Source organism: Lichenostomus cassidix, chromosome 2 (genome assembly GCF_008360975.1).
Source record: "Lichenostomus cassidix isolate B80296 chromosome 2, HeHo_3.0, whole genome shotgun sequence".
In the NCBI taxonomy this organism is placed as follows: domain Eukaryota; kingdom Metazoa; phylum Chordata; class Aves; order Passeriformes; family Meliphagidae; genus Lichenostomus; species Lichenostomus cassidix.
In genome coordinates this window covers 36,453,849-36,477,808 of record NC_139482.1, presented here as the reverse complement: position 1 = coordinate 36,477,808, position 23,960 = coordinate 36,453,849, and the positions used below count along the sequence as shown (strand labels likewise).

At 35.2% G+C, this 23,960-nt stretch overlaps 1 protein-coding gene across 1 annotated transcript in view; it reads right to left on the bottom strand.

Annotated features, from left to right (window-relative positions):
• KCNH8 (potassium voltage-gated channel subfamily H member 8) overlaps positions 1-23,960 on the bottom strand; it is a 177,318-nt gene that overhangs the window by 88,413 nt on the left and 64,945 nt on the right. The window contains exons 3-4 of the mRNA XM_085051068.1: positions 17,027-17,158; positions 1,851-1,978 (exon numbers count right to left, since the gene is read on the bottom strand). Coding sequence (XP_084907194.1) covers positions 1,851-1,978; positions 17,027-17,158 — 260 coding nt within the window. The remainder of the gene's footprint in view (positions 1-1,850; positions 1,979-17,026; positions 17,159-23,960) is intronic.

Sequence of the window (23,960 nt, the reverse complement as noted above, 5' to 3'; positions counted from 1 at the left end):
TCCTCATTGTTACTGTGCTCCTGGTTAGTACTGTTCCAGTAACACAGAGCCTCCCAAAACAGTATAGTGTATTCAGAAAGCTAAGATTACTTCTGATCTTGAAGTTATTCACTATGAAATTAAAAAGACAAAACCTGCATGACCGTAGACTTAACTACGTTTGCCTTGTCTGTCATGCATTTGCCTGTCACAGCCTTTCTCTTTGTGCTTCCTTTCAAACACTGATGCCATTGCCTTCTCTATTCTTGCTTCTCATTCATGAATCTAAGCAGCTGAATTATCACTGTTCTTAGTGTCAACCCATTTTTTAACCATGGAAAAGAAAGTGTTCCTCATATTTTTTACAATCCATAGCTCCAAAAATCCATGTACTAAAGGTAGTAAATTAGTCCCAGAATAAATGTTTTAACATGGTAAAATAACATCTGGACTAGGATTTTGACAGTACAGGTAAGTCATCAAAAAATACTTAAAAGTCATGTTCCTAAAAAATATTATCATGTTGCTATACAATGAAAATATCCCTGGAAGACTTGGTCATATTTTTCACGTTTTTTTTTATTATTATGCTTTTTCAACATGAAACATTTGTAACTTTTTTTTAACATTTATTAATTTTTCAACATTTAATATTTACATTCAACGGAAGTGACTGCATTCCCTATGAAATATATATCAGTTTTGTATTTTCATGTCTTTAATCTATACCAAGTTTTTTCAACTTTTAATTTCTAATGTAATAATACCTAATATATCTATAGCTTAAGTTTGGTAACCAATAATAGGAACATGCCCAGTACCAGCTCATCTTCTCAGGGTGGTTACTTTTTCCATTTTCTGTCTTTGATCCTCCACTAACCATTAAGAAAAAAAAAAAGGAACAAAACAAGACCATTTTGTTCTTGTGTCTGTGTCAAAGACTTTACCTTATTAAAACTAATGATATGCAAAAAAGAATCTAAATACTGTTCTGAGAAACTGTTTTTGCTACCCCTGCTTCTAATAACTATAGCCTTTCACTGTTGAAACAGACTCTGATATTACTCTAGCAAATTTTAAATATGAACACACTAATTTCATATGTATCTCTAGTTTTCCTCTGCATTAACTTTTCTCCTGAAACATAGTGGCACAGAGCAGGAGAGTTATTTTTTCTCATGAACATTTTTTTAGAAGTCTTTCTGTTGCTATCCTGTTAGTTTGTCTAAGGTTTGATTTAGTGTTAGCAACATTCACAGCATGTTTTTTGAACTTAATCATTAGTTATAGTTACTGGAGGAACATGGAATTAATTTGAAGACAGAAATATTACTACTTCAATTAGGAAATTAAAAAATAGATATCACAGTACAAAGCTGGAGAAATTCACGTGAAAACTTGATTAAATGAAGTGTGACCTTTTGGACCTTAACAGCATCAAGAGTCTTGGAGCAATATCTTGAATCTCTCTCTCTCTCTCTTTTATTTTTTTTTTTCCTTCTTTTTGGCAAATAGTAATAATTGAAATAAAATAATTGGGATAACAAGGTAAATTGGAACCTAAAATTCTGACAACCTATGGAATCTAAGTTCTGAGAAATTTTATAATATGACTTTCCTGACATTAAATGTCTGTTTGTGGTATGATTAAATGCACTGTCTTGCTATATGGTGACAAATACCACAGTAGGCAGAAGTGTACTTAAGCAAAAGCATTCTAATCCTTGTTACTGTAAAATTATGACCAGGACATTTCTCACGTACTCACCGACCTTTTACAGCACTTTCAATTTTGGGGTTTTTTTTAAGATAATGCAAAGACTACATTTTTGGGGTGAAAAGGAAAAAAAAATGTGGAGAATTTCACCTACATTATTAATTTTTAATTTGTTCTTCTCTCTTCTTTGCAGATGTCCAGAGATATGATAAAGGACAGCTCTACTCCGTCTGCGCGCTGACTCAAAATGTGATCCTGCCCTTCCTCTTCCTTTCCATTTTTCTGCAGAACAGAAGTGAGGACCCATTAAAGATCAGGAAAAAGCACTTTACCCCTTGGGACCTGAAGTACTGACATTTCAGGCATTGGTAGAAATGTAAATATTAAGAGTGGTTTTGCTTAATCTTTTGCTTTAAAGAACCAAAAATCCCCTCTCCTGAAGGGGGAAGAAAAATCACTGTGAGGTTTTAGTTGTCAAATGCCTTCACACAACTCTGAAGCAATTAATTGCAACATATGATTTCATAGATAAGAAAAATGTACTCTATACTGTTTCAGAAAGTAGAGATTACTGAGCAAAGGGAAGCATTTCTAGAAGTAACCACAGAAAATATCCTTGAGGTGGTCCTATTCTCTCTCTCATTTTATAGAAAGAAAAAAAATCTCATGTGGTGTACTTTTTAAAAACAAAGAGTCTGACTTGTACTAGGCTTCCATTATTTCAGAAGGTGCTAATTTGAAAGCTTGTTCATTAGTAATAGCCAATTCTTACATTCATGCATTTAGATTTCTTTTCCCACCACATGGCCACAGGCAAAATCACTTGACATATTCCTTGGTGACATGAAACCCATTAAGAGTAAAGACTGAACATTATTTTGGAAAGACTTGTGGTTTTTACCTCCATTCAGATGTCTGTAATTGTCAATCATGGGAACAAATTTTGTTCTTGCTTATAAAGCAGTAAATTCAAAGTAACTCCAGTCACTCTGATGGAATTACAGTGAATTGATGCCAGAGTAAATGAAAGCAGACTTTTTGTGATGTGTCAGGATTAAGAAAAAAGAAATTATGGGAATAAAGGAAGAAGCCGTCTGTCAAGGAGGTTTAATTAAAGTCAATTCAATGCATACAAATTAAGGGGAAAAAAAAAAACAAAACACAAAACTAATTAGCAGAGCCAGAATTTAGCAGCAAGCAAAATAGCTACATCTTGAAACTTGCCTAGAAAAGCAGGAAAGATTTGTATTATAGGAGACTGATGTATTTTTGGCTTAACAGCACAAAACCATACATAACAAAAAGTGTAGGAAGATAAGCTTTCCAAACTTCTCAGTAAAGAATTTCTCATGTAATTCATGCAAGAGCATTCTCTAGTTGAGGACTTTTTTTATCAGTAAGGAGAAGGGGAAAAAGAGAAAAAGAAAAAAAGAAAAAGAGGGAAAAACCTTTGTACTGCAAAGCCAAATAGCTACTCAAAAGTTGAAGGAGGCACATGGAGAAGCTTCATGTTTTCCCATCTCCAACACATATCTGTGTCAGCTACAATGAAGAAAGATAGGAAAAAAAGCCTTATTTCAGAAAAGACCAAACTAAATGAATACTGGTTCTAAAAAAAATAATCTTTCAGTTATCAAACCATTTAAAACCCTAAATTTTAAATGTTCTTAAATTCTGGGTAAGAACAAAATGCTTATCTCTTTCTCTAGGCAAAAATGAATTTAAGTCTATTGAATTGCATCTCCACTGTAGTATTGTTCAGCTATTGTAGCCTGGTTTTGTCATATAACTTTGAAATTATCTTTAAAACTATTTACAGTCCTGTCTTTCTTCCCTTTCTCAACCTACGCTGCCATGTTATATGAGGCCACTCAGTTTATTCTACTGTGTACAAAAATAGTCAATAAAATAGGCTTCAGATCAGCTATGAGGTAGGCTTTTCTCAAGTTTCTGGCCAGCAATGCTTTTGAGATGCTTTAGCTAAAGGCTTCATCTTCTTGCTGTACCATATCTAATACCTGTCCTTGTCCTTAGCCTACAGAGCCCAAGGTACTCCAGCCTTTGGATCCATCCTGGTAGATGGCAGAAAAAACAGCCTTGGTGATGTGATGTATGGTGAGACCCACGCTGAAGTGCATTCAGAAGGCAGGGATGGTGCCTGCAGGTGGAGATTCTTTGAGTACTTCCAGCATTCCCAGCAATTACAAGGCCCTTCCAATGTGGAAGTGGAGCTCTCTACCTCTGGTCAGCCTTGGAAGTCTTCTCTTTACTCCTGCTAGATCTCCCACCCCATTTTAAATATATTCTTTAGATATATCCTTTAAGCAGCTCCCTTTTACAGAATAACATGCAACTTTGAACTTACGGATACACAATTGCCTGATAAAACAGTGTAATAATGTCTTCAGGATTTTTTTTTTATAACTTAACCTCAGATGTGCCATTTTCTCACATGTGATGACTGAGCTGAAAGCTGTCAACAATTCTATCTCCAGAATGTCATAAGACTGGACAGAGTTCATGTACCCATGTTCAGTTATTGTTTCTTTTTCTCCTATATATCTAAATCACATTGTTTTCATTTTCTGTCCACTCTTTAAATGAAGACAACTTCCTTGTAAGGTTCTAAATTTTATGTGCCAGTAGCCCGATAGTCTTTGGCTTTACACAGATTCCATATCTCCTACCTATGTTCAGTGTTTCAGTCACAAAGAATGTTGTACTCATTAACCTGCTCAGACTGTGGGGCTTGATATGGCACTTAGAATCACACCAGTTGCATATTTTCACAGCAAAGGCTTCCATCACATGCCAATTCCACTACTTGCAAAGGATTAATGCTATCTCTATGTTAAAATTGGAAGTCACTCAACTCCTAGGGACAGAAAAGTTTGCATCAATAAGGAAAGCATTACATTCATTATGAAGTAATAGTTGTCTTTCTAAAGAGAAGGGGGAAAAAGTTTTTTTGGTTGTTATTAGCAGTGAAAAAAATAGTTTCTTGTGAAGTTAAGATGCCATCAAAACACATGTCAATAGCTTACACCAAAAATAAGTGAATGACATTTGTGAATTCTCCTACTTTCTGGTCTCCCAGTGACTTTGAAAAGAAGCAATCCTGAGTCCTTGCAAGCTACATTGTTCACCAGGTGTGCCTCTACATATGTGTGTGATTATCTTCTGTAACCTTCCTTCTTTCCTTGTCATAGTTTACAGCTCACTATTCTGGAAGAGACAGTTCATTTTTTATAAACACCCATCTGTTTCTCTCTGGTTCTTCAAAAATGTAGGTACCTGACAGACTTGATTTTTTATTTTTTTCCATGGTTTATCTTAGAAAAAAGGGATCTAAGAATAAAACCAAACATAAGCAGAAAGTCACTTTATAACACTGGCTTATTTTTTCCTTGTGCTTAGAATCAAAAAGATTTCTCATCTCCCCAAACATAGTGAGAAATCTTGTTCTAGAAAAATCTCAGATTTTTGGGCTCTATTTCCTGGTGCTTCTACACCCCCCCTCCTGTGTGATGGTAATCCCCTCCCCAAGATAGCTCTTAAAAAGGATGCTTGCAATTTAGTCTTTTCTCCCCTTTACTTTGTCAGAAAATTGGTACATTTTTAAACTCTTATTGCTCTCCTTCTGGTTGTTTTTCTTTCAAATGAGGATAGGTATAGTACCACAACCATCAGACATGACAATTATGAAATCTTTTCTAAGAAAAAAAACTAATACAACACCTCTTTGCTAAGCTTAACATTACTCTCCTAACAGCTTAAGACATCTTACAACCTTGTAAGGGAAGGTTGCAGTAAAAGAAAGCACGAACAGACACAAATGCCTTTGTAACTTGTCTTTTTGGTTGTGTTTTTATAAGAATATAAAGCTTATCATCCACTTAAGGTTAAAAGAAAGTAGAGCCATAACTCTTTTATTGACCCTTTGGGAAAAAATGCTCTATTTCTTAGGTAAAAACCAGAAATATAAACCCTGACAACTTCTGACAAACTTTCCAAGGTATATGTTGACCTAGCAATGCAGAACAGGAAAGTCAGCTTTACTGACTAAATTGCCACCAAATGTATGTCTGCTCTCCTTCAAAGCATTTCATTGAATCCTAGAATAATTGGGGTTGCAAAAGACCCTTAAGTTCACCAAGTCCGATTACTAATCGTAAATTCTACCACTAAACCATGTCCCCAAGTGCCACACTGATGTGTCATTCAAATATTTTCAGAGGTGCTGAATCCATCACTGCCATGGGCAGTCTGTTCCAAGCTTGATAACACTTGTGATGAAGAATTCTTTCTTAAATTCAGAATAGTCAGAGCACAGCATTGGTTAGAGTCCAGAATACTTTATGGTTTATAATGATCTCTTTCCCCAGTTAAAGTCTGATACATTTATAGAATCACAGAACCATGGAATGTTTTAGGTTGGAAGACACGTAAAAGATCATCTAGTTCCAACCTTCCTGCCATGGGCAGGGACACCTTCTGCTAGACCAACTTAGTCCTGGACACTTCCAGGGATGGAACATCCACCACATCTCTGTTGCAGTTCTCAGCTCTTCCAGTGCCTCCCCACTCTCATAGTGAAAACAGAGCAATCCTGATGTGATCCAGAAACACTATGCTTACTCCAGAGCAGACAGCATCTGGCATGAGAGGGACCATGAAATGCATTTTTTCCAAATAAATTAACCTGCTCTGGCCAGAAAGTTTGCACTTTATTTACAAAAAATGTCTCAGCCTTGGTAGTTTTTCCTCATTTTTCATATCATTAATTATTATCCCTTCAAAAGAATTGTTTTCACTTTTCTTATTATGCATTAATAAAATATGCATGAATAAAAACCATTACCTATATTTCCCAAAGGTGTGATGGATACCCAGCATGCTGTTATATGGAAATATCTCCCACTCTGATCATGAATCATTACCACTGAAAGTTTTCAATACAAGTGTCTTTGGACACAAACCAGAAAATTAAGATCTAGCATTTCATTCATATTACATTGGAAAATCCAAGAAATTTTTCTGTGTTAATTTAAAATATAAAGACGGCGAATGAATAAAAGCAACCTGCACCTTTCAAATTTAACCCAGAACACAATATACTGGCAGTATGTGAATGAAGTAGAGAGGGATGATGTAAAATAGCCTGGGAGTTTAGCAATGGAAACACATGCACACCTGAGTAACTTTATTCAGAGAAGGTAGTTCTGCCAACAGCCAGTGTGACAGAGTTGCCCTAAAGGCTGTGAGGCTGCAGAGCTGGACCTCTTAACAGTATTTCTGCAGTACAGTAGCCATGGAAAGACAGGTTCACCATTACAGACTCTTCACTGCTTTTTTATATTTTCACAGCGATGTTAGTTCCATGCTCAAAGTTTTATTCCAGCCCCAGCTACTTGATTGCCACTGCTGTCCTGTGTGCATGGCAAGTGGGGCTGTTAGGCTTAGGGTAAGATTGATTCAGGAGCATTGACTATCCTCTTCAAAAAGTGTAAATATTACTATCTCAAGTCATGATGTGCAATAACCCTGATTGGGCGAAAGTAGGAAATAGGTATAGGTATAGATCATAGATATATAAATATATAGATAGCTCATAGATAGACATATAGATATATAGATATAGATACAGATAGATATAGATGATATAGATAGATGATGATACAGATCTAGGTTAGATATAGATATAGATATAGATATAGATGATATAGATAGATATAGATATAGATATAGATATAGATATAGATATAGATATAGATATAGATATAGATATCTTTAAACACTTTGCAAGGAAGAGTCCTAAAGAAAAACAGTGAGTTCCAGGCTTACATGGATCCTACAGTGGGTGTTCTCTGTGAAAATTCTAATTTTTAGTTTTGCTTAACAGTGTAGTGTACACGATTATAAGTAGATTTCATAAAATAATGAGATTACTTCATCTTAGCTATTTAGAGAGCTAAGCCAGGAGCAAGTATGAGGAATAAAAAGATAAAATTTTTATCCTCCTAGTATTTTGCTCAAAACTAGATAAATTGGCAGAGTAGATAAGAACTTTTTCATTTATTTAATTGTTTAGAAAGTTAAATTGATAATGAGATGAAACAGCAAATAATGCCAACTCCCACCTAAGAAAATTTATCATAGAAATAACGTTATCTTGAATGTGTGAACTAGAGTTCCTTTTAAATGAAAACAACAGCAAAGTAGAACAGGACAAATGGACTTTCTTAATTGCTAAAAGGTGTCCAGATAGGGAGAGACTTGAGGAAATCCATGATGCTGCTCCATGCACACAGTGGAACACGGGAAATCACATAGTAACCAGATTAATGTTGTGAGCAGGTTAATGCTGTTTGGGCCCTTCTCTGCTCAAAATGCACCTTGGTAAATTGTTGTGCCTGAGTGATATCTCCTGCTGCTCTATTCTGAAATCAGGCAGGGAAATAAACTTCCCCCATTACCTTTCCTGTGTACCTCTTTAGGCTGTCACAACCACTCAGCCCAATCACACAGAGACATGTTTTTACCTGGAATATCTTACAAGTACTATACAGTTCCTTTTTGAGTTGTTAAAGATTTTCTCCGTCATTTATTCATCTTACAACTCTATCTATAAAAGGCTTTCTGTAAGAAGTGCAATCAAGATTTTTTTGTCCTTGAGAAGCCCTTATCACTTGCATCACAAAGTAAGGAAATCTACACCAGAAAGTGTGATCTTTGCATAGACCCCCACGAATAACCCATGTGCAATAAAATAAACACAATGATGTCTAAAGGAAACACAATGGTACCAAATCATAATCGGTAGCATTAACACAAAACACGTTTCATAGGCAGTCCTCAAAAAAACCCAAACAGCCAAGGAAATTCTAAAGGAGACAATTGGGATAAAGCAAATCTGCATGAATGCAAAGAAACCTCTCTAAAACCAGATTATATGGAAGGTTGGTATGAATTTTTACTAGGCTTTCAAAAATCTTTAACAAATTTTCAGTTATTATTCAGGGGACAGGACATCAGCAGTTGCTAATAAAGAGAAAGCTGATAAAAGTCTTCTTTGGTATTAATGACAGAATAAAAGCACTGCAATGGGCAAGAGGCTGCAGGAGTTCTGTTGGTTGTATGACACATTCTTTCTGTCAACAACAACCAACAATTCACATAACTGTTTGCTGTTAGCTGGATCCAGGCTAGCCTCTAGCTGCTTTTTTAATTCTGTTAACTGATTAACTGATTCAATAAGAAGATGTACTTAACACACATACCAGGTATACACTATAAACATTATTACAGAACATTTTTTAAAGGGGCCAATTTTACACAGAATCAAAGGAATGATTATCATAATTTTAGTATTATGCCCTCAGAGAAAATTCAGCTTTGAACAGAAAGAGAAAAGAAGCAATAATATACATTACTATTAATGTTCTTATGAATTAGAAAGACCTTTAAACAGTGGTATGCTTATGAGATAAAAAATCCTGAACAACTGTTTGGTCTGCTGATTCTTCTACTATTATGAAAAAATAAAGACATGAGGAAACAGACACACAATGCCAAAAGAAGGTTTCTTTCACCTCTTCCATTTTGTTGGTTGATGGATGTGCACCCCTGAATAAATAAATAAATAAATAAATATTCCTTTTTAGATGCCTATATTTGCATCTATCTCATAAAATTCAGAATTGGGAAAAAAAAATCCAAGCAGACATGCATTTCTTCAACTGCTTCCAAGAGATTGAGTTTCAGCAGAAGAACTCTGAAAGTGAATTACTTTAAACTATTTTCTCATTTATTAACACTACTGCCAAAAAGTTACAGAACTCTTATAATGCAGAAAGATATTCCAATGCAAAAATAGCTATTTCATAATCGTGTAAAAATAGTTTATTTGCCAGCCTTGTATTGCTACTACTCTAGAGTTGTCTCACAAATGTGAAAATTGCTGTTTTTATTATGCCATGAAATTTGAAACATGTCTATTGATTCAACTGAATTGAGTGGTCATATGTAGTTCTTAAAGAACAAAACATAGCATTGAATTTACAGCTGGGTCATCACTCACTTCCAGCTGGTTTTGGATGTGACTGTTATTTCCTAGAATAGTTTGTATTTCCCACAGTGAATTCCCATAAGGCTCATGAGACAGTGATATGCTCATATATCATTATGAGGAAAAACATAACTGTAATAATAAAGAGAATATTTGAAATATTTTTCAAGAACTCCTAAATCCTAAGTAATTCCAATTGTTTAAGTCATCAAGAAAGTTGGTTTCATTCACTTTGGCAAGTGTTAACGTCCTTTCCTCTGCATGAATGCAGTACTTAAAGGACATAACATCACTGAACTTAAGTGTTTTTCCCTTTAATTCCATTAATTCATTAATGTATTTTATTTACTGATATTGTGTCCTCCTTTTGAATATTCAGAAAAAGGTGATCATAATTTCAAAGTCATTCCTCGTTGCAAAAGTAATTAAAAAAAATTTGCACAGATGATGTTAAAGTACACCTTGCTCACTTAAGGAAAATAGTAATATATGTACCTGAGTAATTGATATCTTGTAATGGAAGCAAGTCTTCTGAGAATGAAGACTTGTTTTCTTTATAGATTTATCTATAATACAGAACCAGATAAGTCACCTGTAAAAAAGATTTGTGGTCAATGCAACTTGTCCTGAGTTGAAAGAGCAGGGGGAGGGGAACAGTTTTTTTAAAAATAATTTTTAATGCTAAGACATATATAAGTTCAAAAGCCTGTGATGTCTGTGTATATGTTCCTTGTGGTCTTTAAAACACCCTGAAAGTATCTCTGATTATCTCTCAAGGAATAAGATTTTTAGACTATGAAGGTGACTGGTCATAAACTGTTTTACAACCTTTATTATACAACTTAGGACAGATGTAAACTCATCTTTTCTACAGCTATGCAAAACTTGCTTGTAACAGGTCTTATTTTCTGTCTTTACAAGACCTCAGAATTGCTCTGAGGAGCTCCAGCATGAATTACAGGCCCTATAACTGCAATTACAATTAAATTCTGCAAACGGCCCGAGGCCTCCTAAATGTGCTTCTGAACACAAAGTACACATGAAATATGCATTCTAGTCCTCATGGTCTCTTAATAAAATGTAAGATACCAGACTGTGTCTAGGCCAATGAAAGTCTTTGAAGATATTTCTCCCTTTTCAGATTTTTTTCCCATAGAAATAAGAAAGGTTGTAAATTTTATAAGAAGGTTGTAAACCCTATGCCTCATTAAAAAGCCACCTACCACACCCACACAACTCTGAAGAGTTCTTTGAATCAGCAACACATGCACTGAACACATTCCCTGTTTCTTCCATGCTTTCTCTTGTCTGTTTTACATGACTGTTTTCAAACTCTAAAAGGAATGTCTGAAGATATTTTCCAACAATCTGCCAGCAAAATGAAAAACAAACCAAAAAAATAACAAACCCCAAAAAACCACTTCTTTGTCCTCCCCCCAGCATGATAACGGTTTCCTACAGAGAATCTGGAAGCAATGGCATAAATTTATCTGGTAACTGGTGAATATGAACTTTTTGGTTGTTAATATATATATTCTCTCAACCTTCCAGGATATCCCACTATACAGTCTGCTGCTCTGCATTTGCACAAGAACCAAAAATTTGCTTTTGTTTTTCTTGTTTTCATTCCAGATGTATCCCAAAGGACACTTTTCCCTCAGCTCCAGAACATGCCCTGTGCCTCTCTGAGAGGTGCTGGAATGGAATTGCCACATGCATTTAACACTCGGTGAAAAGCCAAAGCAAGGGCTACAAAGATTGACATGTCTCTAAAGATTCAAGGCTCAAATACAACTTATTTGCTTGAATAAGAAGGTGAAAAGGTGAGAGGGAGAGCATCTACGTGCTCACAAATGCAGAAAGGAATAAGGAGAGAAAGGCAACTCTATTTTTATCCCCTAGGTGTTTAAGTTATCATGCACAGACCAGGGGAAAAGGAGTTTATCTTTACTGATGGCAGAAGAGTTTCAGACCCTTCTTACTTTGATGGTGAGCCAGCAGCAAAGTCATCCTAGAGAAGATGTCATTGCAGAATAAAGGCTTCCTCACTATGTTCTTCCTTTGGGCAGTGGAAATATTGGGGTAAAATTCTGCTTCTATCCCACCTCCTCCATTGATAGAACTGCATGGTGCCCATGCTTCCTGAAAAAAATTTTAACTGCTTTGGTTACTGTAAATCCAAGTGACTGTGTATTTATGTTCCCCATCTCAACATACTGCCTCCTGACAGGTGTAAGAAGCCTTAAAATGAAAAATTGTCTCCTGAATATTCACTTCAGTAGCTTGAGCAATCGTGAAGTAGCTGAGACAGTAATTAAGCAGAATAAATCAAAGTGCACATTGCAGAATTTTTAACAAGAGACCATTTCTGCTCCAAATAGACATTTTCAACATAAAAAATCTGGAATGTAAAATGTTTGGCACATGGTATTTCACTTCTGGCGCACTGAAAAGAACAACTCCTCCCTCCAACAAATGATGCATAATCAAAATAAATCTGTCTCCTTAGAAATTCATATGGACATAAGGATTACTAAGAAGCCAGAAAAAGCCAGCTAGCCTAACCATAACATACATCTTAGTTTAATCTGTGGTGGCAAAAGATGCAGCCCAACTTTTAAGTCACATTATTTTGAGGGTCAAGATATCTTTGCCAACAGGCAGACCAACCTGAAACATGAAAATCTGTCTAAGAAAAAACTTTTTTTTTGCTTTGGGAAGAGTCAAACACTGGAACAGACTGACCAGATAAGTTCTGGAGTCTCTATCTTTCATTCAGCACACATCTGCATGTGGTTCTGGGCAATGCATTCAACCTGACCCTGTTTTGAGAAGGGAATTTTGGACCACATAATCTCCAGAGATGCCTTTCCACCTCAACTATCATGTGATCCTGTGGTTACTATATATTGCACACATTTTTTATAATAATTCTGGAATAAATTTGAGAAAATGTGTCCTAAAATAATTGTTTTCAAACAAAGAGTTCAAAACTTTCGCAATAAAAACAAAACAAAACAAAAGCAAATAGATTACCAATGAAGACTAAAGGACACTTTGTAGAATGAGTCAAACAGGGGAATTTTAGCAGAGACTATACATTTAGCAGAGACTATATATATATATATATTTAGCAGTGGAATTTTACATCTCTGTAACCTAAGTTATAACACATTGGTATTATACATTCAGATTGGAAATCTGAAAGTTGTCACAGAATGTTTAACTTCTTATTTTCCTACCTGAAATCCTTTGTTCCCGCTAAATTTTGGCATATGTTCTAGTGTCTAATAGAAAGTTCATGGGCTGAAATGAAAAAGCACTGACCCAGCCATACCACACCAGAGTCCAGATCTAGAGAACTGAATTTTCAGTTTAATCACTTTTCCTCCAAAAGGACAATGGAACTTTTAATTAGTTTGCCAAAAAGTAGTTCATTTTAAACTAGGAGGCCAGGATAAAAACTCCCATGAAACAATTTAAGAAACAGTCCTGAAGGAATCAATTTGATTAAAAAGCCTAGTTTTAGGAAGTATAGGTGGTGAGTTGCTTTTCACAACAGCAAATTATTACAGATATTATTAAGCATATGAGAAGCAGAATGTATTTCTACAGTAAACTTACAAGTAGGGCAAACATGTGTTGTTGAAAGCAAATTATTAATACTGAAAAACTGAAGCCTTTAAGGATATTGGCAAATTGACTTAAAACCTAACCCAAACCAAACCAAAGAAGTATGAAAGTTGCTGCTTGTCATACCATTTCTTAAAGCCTGCCAAACTTCTCAGGCATGGGTTTTTCCATTTTCCTTACATAACAGTATTAGAACAGAGTCTGCTCCTCCCATTGGTTGATAGGGCTCTTTTCATTGGAAACTTTTATACAGACAGAAAGCGAGAAAACCTTGTTAAATTTGTATTTAGAATGACACATTCAAAAGAAAAGGTCACAGACGACATCTGACATTTGGGCTGGGTAAAGGAAAATAATGTAAAAAGTGGACTTTTGCAAGGCACATTGGCACAAAGGACCAACTGAAGTTGTGTGAACAGATGAGATAAAATAGATAAGAAAATGTCTGCAGAAAATCAAAGACAGAATCGGTTCCTGAGATTTGCAAGAGTAAATATACAAGGCACAAGAATAAAGAGGCCATAAAATCAGGAGACAAACTTCAGGAAGGTGTCACTCTAAAAGTACAAGGAGAACAAAATTTTACAGAAGAAATAGGTGAAATCAAAAGTGGGAAAGACCCAAGGAAGCAGGAGTCTGGAGGAGAGTTTTGGAGGCATAATCAGTGAGATTGTGCTACCATGGAGTGCTGGTGGAATGCCAAAGGAGCAGACTTAGGAGGAAAGAATTTTGTTAGATAAGCTTTCTAAGGGCTTTAGAAATTAAAGGGAGATGGAATATGACTATTCATGACCCATAGAAAATATAAAAGTTGGTTCTGGGCAGAAAAAAGAAGAGAGAGACTGAGATGAAAACATTGATAAAGGGGCCTTGCATGGGCAGAATAGTTTTGTACTGAGAATGTTTGTATCTAGGTTCTCCTTCCATACACAAACTAACCTCAAGAGATATGCTAAAAAGGTGATAGAAATTGTGCATAATGGCAATTACCTTATAGCAGCAGCTAATTTCAACTCCAGGCTTAAAAATTATTTGATTTTTGAAAGGACAAATTCAGTAATCTTTGCAAAATTAAATCAATCACTGAACATGAAAAAGGTTTTTTCATACACCTAAATGAAACACCAGCTCAATTTTTTGTTAATACAAGGCGCATCCTACATGCCTGATAGTAGCTGTGGTCTAAGTAAAGAAGCACCAATTACTTCTGGAAGTTAACCAGTCTGAAATTTCAGACACTGAATGAGTTGCATAGATTGTACTGGGAATTCTTTTCTGACATTAATGAGATGATATTCACTAGTGGAATATTAGTAAATCACTTTGCATAAGGAGAATTTTAATGCTTTTTTAAAAGAGCTGATATACCACTACATTTATTTTTTTATCCAGCTAGATTTACATGAAATTAAAATGCTGGAATTGTTTGTAAATATTTTGAGTAAATGGTTTAATCCTGTTTGTTATCTCACTCTATTGTATAAAACACTCTATTTGTCAAAGCCCCACACGGAATACTACTTTCGGCTTTGATAATGTTAATAATATAAAATGATTGTCATGGTTTTAAAATTAGTATGAAGGGAAGGAGCAACCAAGTTTCAGGATGATGCTCCAAAGAATACACCATGGAAGAAAGCTAAATTTCAATATTCATAAGCTTGTAGCAATTGAATGGGCATTTGCTGGTGTAATGTAGCTCAGCCTGAGTGCATTCATGTGTCAGTACACAGTGGGAGAAGAAGTATTAACTTGTGAACGTGCTACGGGAAACAGGAGTTAAAATCTGCTTAGATTTATAATTTGACATGAAACCACATCAAAAGACCATCTTAATCCATCCTAAAATAACCACACAGCCACAAAATGTTTATGAGATAAACAATAGCTGTCATTTTGCAAGTAATCAGCAACATACCTACTTCAAGTCATCAGTGGCATATGGAATGTGATTTCTCACTGAGTCTATCCTGAAAATTTGCATCATTTGTAAGTAAATAATTAGCCTTTAGAGCACAGATGTTCTGACAATCTCTCTCCTACATGGTCCCACGTATCAGGATTTAATAAATTACTTTCCTAAAACTTTTATGAGTAAGGTTTTCTGAGGCTTAAGGAGAAACAAGGTAAAATGTTTTTTATATTTTTATTTTTTAACTTCAAGAGGTAGCAATTGGTTGGAATTGAATGTAAGGTAAAGTAGCAAAATATTCTTGTGTACTACTTCAAAACCTTTTTTCAGTCTTTCAGCTCAGAAATTTTCAAATATGCTCAGTGCAAAAAGGAAAGGATGCAACAAAACCAAAAAAAATCTCTTCAATATTCAGGGCTTGATAAGTGAGAAAACAGTGAAATTACTTGTCCAGATGTACAGAAATGGCAGATATTGTTTGCATAAATGTTGATTTATCAGTATTCATCAGCACAAAGGAGTATATTATTTTCTAGTTTAAAGTACTAAAATTTCATAAAAGAATAATGAATTACACATCTCTGTAACGGAAGTATAATTTTTTGTTAAAAAGCTAATATTTAAAACCAGAAAAAGTTGAACATTAGTTGTTCTCCTACTTTAGAAACCCATGAGGACTAAAGGAGTTCTAAGGGCCATAACTATGCAGTTTTTGAAATATGAAGAGATCAATAAGACTCTGTCTATCACAAGGTGAAAAATTTAAATAGATCCCAGAGTAGTACCAGGTTGGAAAATTCAACACTAATGACATTTTACAGAATTCTAAGAGCTTCTCTTGGTGTCTACAGAAAAACTTTTTCTAAACAATTCCTTTGACACTGAAAAGTTACTAAACTAAAGTGTTATTTCACTATACCTTTACAAAATGCAGATCTGGAATAGGTTCACTGTCTTTGCTGCACAAGTCAATTCTCACTGCAAAGCCTACATCCCTCCACACTGACTTTGCTTTGTGTTAGCAAAATTTAGCAAACCTTGATTACACTGTACAGTCAAAATTATTTTATGGCAGTTGTGAGACATTACCAGAAGACAAGCTTTTTTCAAATTCATGAGACAATCATTGCAGTGTTTCCTTTCAGAAGCAAAAAAAGTGAGAATGTGTTTCTTATACTAGTGGATAATCCTGATGATGCAATAAATCTTATAATTTAATAAAATGTAATGAAAACTAGATGGCACAAAAACATATAAGCTTCTCAATGGGCAAAATAATTTTTAAAGCTGTTTTAAACTTTGCTCATTGGAAAACATGAAAAAATATATTCATTTATCTGTGAGCTGTGCTGAAATCAGATTCACAGATGGAGTGTTTGTAAAGGTCTAGCTTTTCCCAAATTCCAAAATATACATCTGTAAATCCAGAAAGTAAGTAAATTAAATCATGGTTTATAAAAACAAATTTAATTTTTAGGACAAAGTACTCTGTCTCCTAAATGCCGTGATTACAGAATCTGCAGCAATATATATATAAAATAAAAACCAACAAAATGAGACAGTTTAGTATTCATTCCATGTCATATATTAATTTCTTCTTTGGAAAGTAGGAGGTTTCTACATTGAAAAGTGTACCCGAGAGAGAATGCTCATGCAGGTGTGATTCGTAAAAACATAAATGCTGATTCTTATAAAAGATTTTGCAATTCACACAAACCTTCCTTTTTGTCTTCTGCAGCAATCTTCGCTTTTGTGTCTGTTATATCTTTGAAAGAGGCCAGAAAGAGTACTACATCTCCTTTTTCATTCTTTATAGGAACAATATCCAGTAAGCACCAGAATGAAGACCCTGCAAGGATAAAGAATGAATTTAATTCAAACAGCTGTTTTTTAGCAGAAAGAGGGGGGGAAAAAAGTGAACTGCTTATTTAGGAGGTCAGTAGTCAGGGAATCACAGATGTTCAGCTCATGTAAATCTCTTTGCATCATTGGCTGAAGCTCTGTAATACTGCTTTCTCCAGAAGCAACACAATTTAAATGCAAAATTTATCTACAGGGATCATTAATAGAGTTTAATGAAGCTTTCTACTCCTCTGAAACCATGCTTTCCTTTGAACTCTCAACTGATGTTGCTTATTTCCTGGAACAGCTTTCACTTTGTTAACTTGGCATCTGAAGCATTCATGTCTGCTATAGAATCATTCTACCTTAATCATCTGACTTGATACTCATTAAAACCTCTTGACAGAAGACCTGATAGTCAGAGCATCATTCCACTATTTCAAAGATATTTAAACTAATCAGATATCAGTCTTAGAATAGAAATAGAATTAACTAATTTTATCTTACAGATGATGAGATATATAATATCGCACATCATCTCTAAAATTATTATCTGCTATCTTCCTTACTGCCTTTAAAGTTCAGCTTGTTAAGACTGAAGTTGAACAATGCTGAGTTTGACAATATTTTCAATTCTTGTCAACCTTTGTCTGCACTTGCTACATAATTATGCAGCTTAAAATAAATTCTTACTGTTTCCCCTGACTGCATCACATGTCCTGTTTGCAAGATATGTTGTTCAATTCCCATGACATCATCCATAAGAGTTTCCTATTAACACCACTCGGAACAAGAAAATATTTAATGCCCAGATGCAAACAGCCTAGATCCCAATCCCATCTGTTCTAGGGTAACTCAGCTCAGTACCAGACTTTTGTCCCTTTCAGGTTTTGGGTATAAATGCTAACTACCTCCATCCACCACCAGCCTACTAATATTATTTATAAGAGATAAAAGCACCACTAGAGAGTTTAAAATATTTTTTTTGTACATGTCTTTACACTTCCACAGTCTGCTGCTTCACAACATACTATTTTTAGCATTCATTTACAAGCACAGGTCTATTTAATTAATAAAAGGAAACAGGACTAGTTCCCTGGACAACTGCTGCCCCAGCTGACTACTGCCAAATGAACAGCTGAGCTTTGGAGGGGCTCTTAGGAACAGCAAGCAGATTAGTCACTTCCTGCTGTGTTGTCTTCTGAAGTTTTCACTTTTGAAAAAGAACTGGGCACAGGAAGGTCACAGTTAAGATTTATAACTTAGATTTTCAAGTGGAAGTTCCCTGGCTGCCTTTTGAACACCATAGATGAGCGTGGGAGGTGAAACAGCAGCTTTACTTTTGAAGGACCATCACAGTCAAAGTTACAAAAATACGCTTCAGAGGAAATCCATCTGGTCCTCTCTGTCCTGATCAAATTTCCCAAGAGTCACACAGGCAGTTTTGAGAGTAACATTACTAGTTCAGTACTCTGGTAACTCTTCCACTTAAAGTATTTACAGAGGGGACAGAGAGACATTGGAAAGGGACGAAAGAAAACCGGAGGACAGAAAACATGGAAAGAAGCAGACTGGCTTTATTCTGGGTTTAAATATTTTTATTTTTAGGTTGAAGATAAAGGAAGAAAATATGCCCTTTTAAAAGAAGGTAAAACTGATGTCAGAATCAGAAGGAAGACATTTCTACTATTCCTTCTTCCACTTTAATTTTCCATTCTGGGAAAAGCTGCTCAGCAGCATTACTGTCAAATGTTATAGAGAGCCACCACTCTCTCAATCTGAAGTGGTCCATTCAAAGAGAAGAAGCATTAAGAAACTTTACCGCTTAAAAATAGAACTATAGGTGTTTATGAAATACCATTATAACTTCTAAACTGGCCAAACTCCTACTGCAAAATTACTTTCTCTCTGGCTGCATTCTACCAGTAGTTTGAGTGGGCAAGAAATCACTCTCAACTCCTTTTTCTAAACTCCACCAGCAGTGGCAATGGTCTTTCAAGCAGCTGTTTCAATCTCCTCCAGGAGAGGAAGCATATCTTACTTTCTCTTTTCAATTGTTTCATGTCTTTTCTACACACACAGACACAAATGTTAGCCATTAACACTGTTTCTGAAAGAAAGTTGTAGACCTCAGCCATGTTCAAAGAAATCTATCTCAGTTATGATAATGTCTGAAATTATAGATTTGTAGGTTTGAGTTATTATAAGATGGTCATCATTAGAAATAGAGACAAATCTGTTTAACATTTAATGGTTTAATGCATTTGTTCTTTGGTCTAATCAAAGTGCATTTGAATTCTTTATAGGTGAACACTTGTCACTGAACACTGGTCACTGAAATTGTTCCACATCCTGTCATCATTTAATTTCACTTGCTGTTTCTCTCAATCATTTTTCCTTTCATTATATTTTCTCATTCTTCTCTATTAATATAAATGAAAATATTTTGACTAAGCTAAGCAAAGCAAACATACATAAAATATTTATGCCACTAAACAAAACACACATCCAACACATGCACAGGCTACTTCTCCCCTGAAGGGTTCCAGGATAGTGCCCTGTGTGATGGGCTGGCAGTCCTGGCTGTATTTATACACTTAATCTTTAGAAGTTCTAAACCTAAGCTTGTTGGTTTGGTTTCAGGTTTGGTTGTTTGGTTTTTTTTGGTGTGGTATTTCTGTGTGTGTGTGTGTGTGTGTGTTTGTGTGTGTGTGTGTGTGTGTATGTTTGTTTGGTTTTTTGTTTGTTTGTTTGTGGTTGGGTTTTTTGTTGTTGGGTTGGGGTCTTTTTTGTTGTTGTTTGTTTGTTGGGGGTTTTATGCTTGTTTTTGTTTGTTTGTTTGGGTTTTTGGTTTGGTTTGGTTCTTTTTTGGTTTTTGTTTTTTTGTGCCTTTTCTTTGAAAGGAGTAAATTGTTATGACGATGTCTTCAGACTAGATGAGATGAGCTGTTTTAGGTCAGGACTAGGTCAACATAAGGTTGCATTCTGCCAAGGAAAGAAGTGCTGTGTCTTTCACTATTGAGGAGCATTCTTGAAAAATATACTGCAATGCAATCTGTTACATAGCTTTTACTGAAAGCCAGCATCACATAATTCTGTAAGCCAAAAGCAGAACTTTCTCCTCATCAAAGAAAGTGGTGCCCTATTTTGTTACAGTTCTTTTAAATGCACTCATCTGTGAGACAGAAATTCCTTCCGTGCTTCAGATGGTGCATACAAAGGTTTTCTGTATTGTCAAAAGTCGTCTTTCAAAGAAATTTCTTTTGGAGGTTTATTTATATACAGACTCTTTTTATTGCTTCAAGCCACCACTCTTAGAGAAAGAGTCTAATCTTTCTCCTGCATTATAAAGTGAAGGGTCAAAATATATTTTAATATCCTCAAGGCTTATATAAGCACATCACAGGGAAGGAGAAAAGAAACCAAATGAAGCATAATCTTATCACAAGGCAATTTGGCTATAGTCCACCTTTTATATATACATAAAAAAGAGAGTGCTTTATGGTCACTCTCTCAACCGCCCTTTCTACCTTTCCTCGTTTTGACAGCTAGAAGTCTGTCCTCAGCCTGAAATCAAAACAAGGGTCAACAGATCACGGCATTTAAAAGGGAGATTTTATACAAAACCCTGCCATTAGAATGCCAATAGCCTTCAAAGCCAAACATTCTTTTCACTAGAAAATAAGGCTTGCTTAAGCCATGGGACAGGCTGAGACCATTAGCACTCTAGATGAGCTGTGTGCACTCACCGTACGATAACAGGCAATCTTTAGTCATGCCCACCCCAGACAGCCCAATGAAATACTCAGAATGGAAAAATCTTGGTGGATATTTGGGTTTTGCAGAGGTTTCATAATAGAGATATGAAGTGGGATGATGCACAGCAAGTTTAATAAAATAATTAAACTCTGCACCCATCTTGTTAAAGTTTTACTTGAATATTTTTTAGCCATTCATATACCTAAGAAATACTTGGAATGAGTAACACTCATGCAAAGCTATGGTCTCCTTTTGCTCTTGACAATCTGGGAGTGGTTTTTTCCAGGAAGAAAAGCTTAAGGCCTTTTTTTTGACTGGCTTATACTGTCCCTTCACTCAGGGGTCAGAAATAACAAATGCACAAATTTCTGTGATCTATCTCCACTTCTCTGTGGTACAAGCAAGGAGGATCAAGCTCTTTTGTGAAGCTCTGAATCTGCACATAACATATCAAATTAACCAAATGTAATGGTTCCTATGCTAAGAACCCAAATATCCGAAGAAAGAAAGAAAGAAAGTTTAAATGGCTTTCATATTAGATATACAAATCTTATAGCACAAAACAATAGGTCTTCAAGGAATAGTTATAATAAGATATATATGCATAAGAGGGCAGAATTAGGCTTCATAAGACCATAAAAATGGAATATTTATTTTTGTTTAAGTAGGTGACTTAGTAAACTAAATGTTCTTTTAGGCAGATGAAAATCAAGTCTTAAAGAAAACTATTAAAACATATCACCCTTTTTCCAGGGATTTGTGTAGAAGACATAGATAAAAATATTTTCATGTAGATAGCTGTAATAACTTGTCAACAAAATTGATGCAAAATCCTCAGCATTACAAAAGTGTCTCATTGGTGGTTACTAATTATTAGCAAAATAAAGTTGCCTCTGGATGCATCACAACACCAGAGATATTTGAGTCTGATCATTCCTGCTTTTCCATTGCAGAAAGTGTGCATTTCAACACTGGCAGACAAGGATGCCAAAGACTTTGTCTGAGGAAACCAAACTCTCTCTTTCATTAGTTTAGCCAAAGATTCCCAGCCTCACTGATATCATATAATTTTGAAAGTTATGTGGTTTTGACAAGATGTCAACATTTTGTTGAGGAGAGCAAAGTGCAAAGAAAACAATGCTCAAAAAATTGCAACTGAACTAAACAGAAAAATGAAAGGAGCTGCAAGAAAAAGTGTAGCTATAAATTCAAGCACTTGCTCTTTTGTAAATATCATAACTTTGGCAATGATCAATTAACAAAGCTAATGCAAAGTTCTGCTGCTTTAAGCAAATTATCACCTCATTCATCTCCATCATCTCCACAGAAATCAAATTTATAATTTAAAAGAGTCTATAATTTATTTTTCTTGAATTCTGCTATTGCAGGTGCCAGCCTGTCTGCTATACCTTAGTGACATTCTTGGGTTAGAAAATATTGCAAAACCAAGAACTCATATGGGCTATCATGAAACGGACTTATATGGGAGTAGGTGGTTGTGTTAACATTTTCATACAAATAGTAAAGAAGACTCAAGGACTTGTTTCCCCTACTTCTGTGTGACCACCAGATCATGCTTGTATCCTGGAAGTAAGTCTCCCTAAAATTTTTAACGGTCAATGTAAATACATTACAAAATGGATTTAAAATCCATTAATGCATCCAAAATGGATCCATTCCAAAATTTATTTATTTCTCAAACCAGAATATAGATGTATCCCAAGAATTTTTTACATGAAAGGTGATAGTATATACTTTAATAACAAAGTAAAAATTGTTTTTAGTATTTATTCATTTCAGTATGAATAAACCAGGAATTATTTATCCTGTGGAGTTGATTTAAAACTTGTTAAAAACAGCTCTCCAATCCTCTATATACCCCATGGAGTACCACGTGCAGTTATTAAAATCTGTTACATCTGATCAGAGATGTGCAAATCCACACTTCCATGTCTTCCCAGCTTTTTCTGTTCCCAGCTTCAACCTATACTTTGTTCCTTCTACTGCCAAGTAATTCAGTGCCTCATATGTCATACACCTCATATTGCCCAGCATGTCTAACTTTTTCTGCCATCACTGCCATGATGGAGAGATGAAAAGAGGGAAAGGATGTTCTAAAAGAAGACCCTTTTCAGCACATTTTTCTCCTATCCTTTCCTCTCCTGCAGACTGCCAATGCTAAGCAGAGAAAAGATTAATTCACAACCCCAAAGTTTCTGTTTATCACTGTTTGGACACAGTCTGTCAGTGTTATGGCAGCTCCTAGTCTGAGTGCACATCTTTTCCAGCCTTAGTGCAACAGTCTTTGGATGCAACAGCCCAACAGCTGGTACAGTCTGCAGTGAACATTTTATACGAACTAATTTATGAGCTCCAGCACATCTACATTTCAGCTTTGTTTATTCAGCTTTCTGGTCTCTCCTTGTATAGCTCCACTATCTTTCCTACTTAATGAAACCATTTCAAAATCTTCTAGTCACACTGAGTTTTCCTTGAACAAAAGTAGAGAGCTAAGCAATGCCTTTAATGCAATATGAGAGACATCATCCTTAAATGTACTATTTTCTTTTTGTCTGCTCTAATTTCCTTTTCCTATCTCCATCCAGATTAGAAAAGAAAATGACATTTAGGGAGATAAGTACTTTCCTGATGTAATACGTTTACTGGGTTACAGTTATGGCAATTAGCAAAACACACAGGATTATCTAAAAACTCAGTTAGGTAAGTGAGATGCATTCTGTTTAAATGCAAAAAGCTTCAGGGCAGACTCATAAACATTATCAGTCTGCAACTTACTTTCCCTTCACTTCCAATGATCATTACTTTGTCATAGTTATATTAGTGCAAGGCATTCAGCATTTGTCAACAAATTCCTGGGAAAGTACTAATTGAGAATATATGTTTATATAAACAAATATACAATATCTATCGCTAAAATGAAAAATAACCCAACAAAACCAAACAAAAGAAACAGAAAATAAAACAAAATACAGTTTCTTCAATATCTTTATACAGACTGCTTCAGAAATACTCAGGCTCAATTCTTCCTG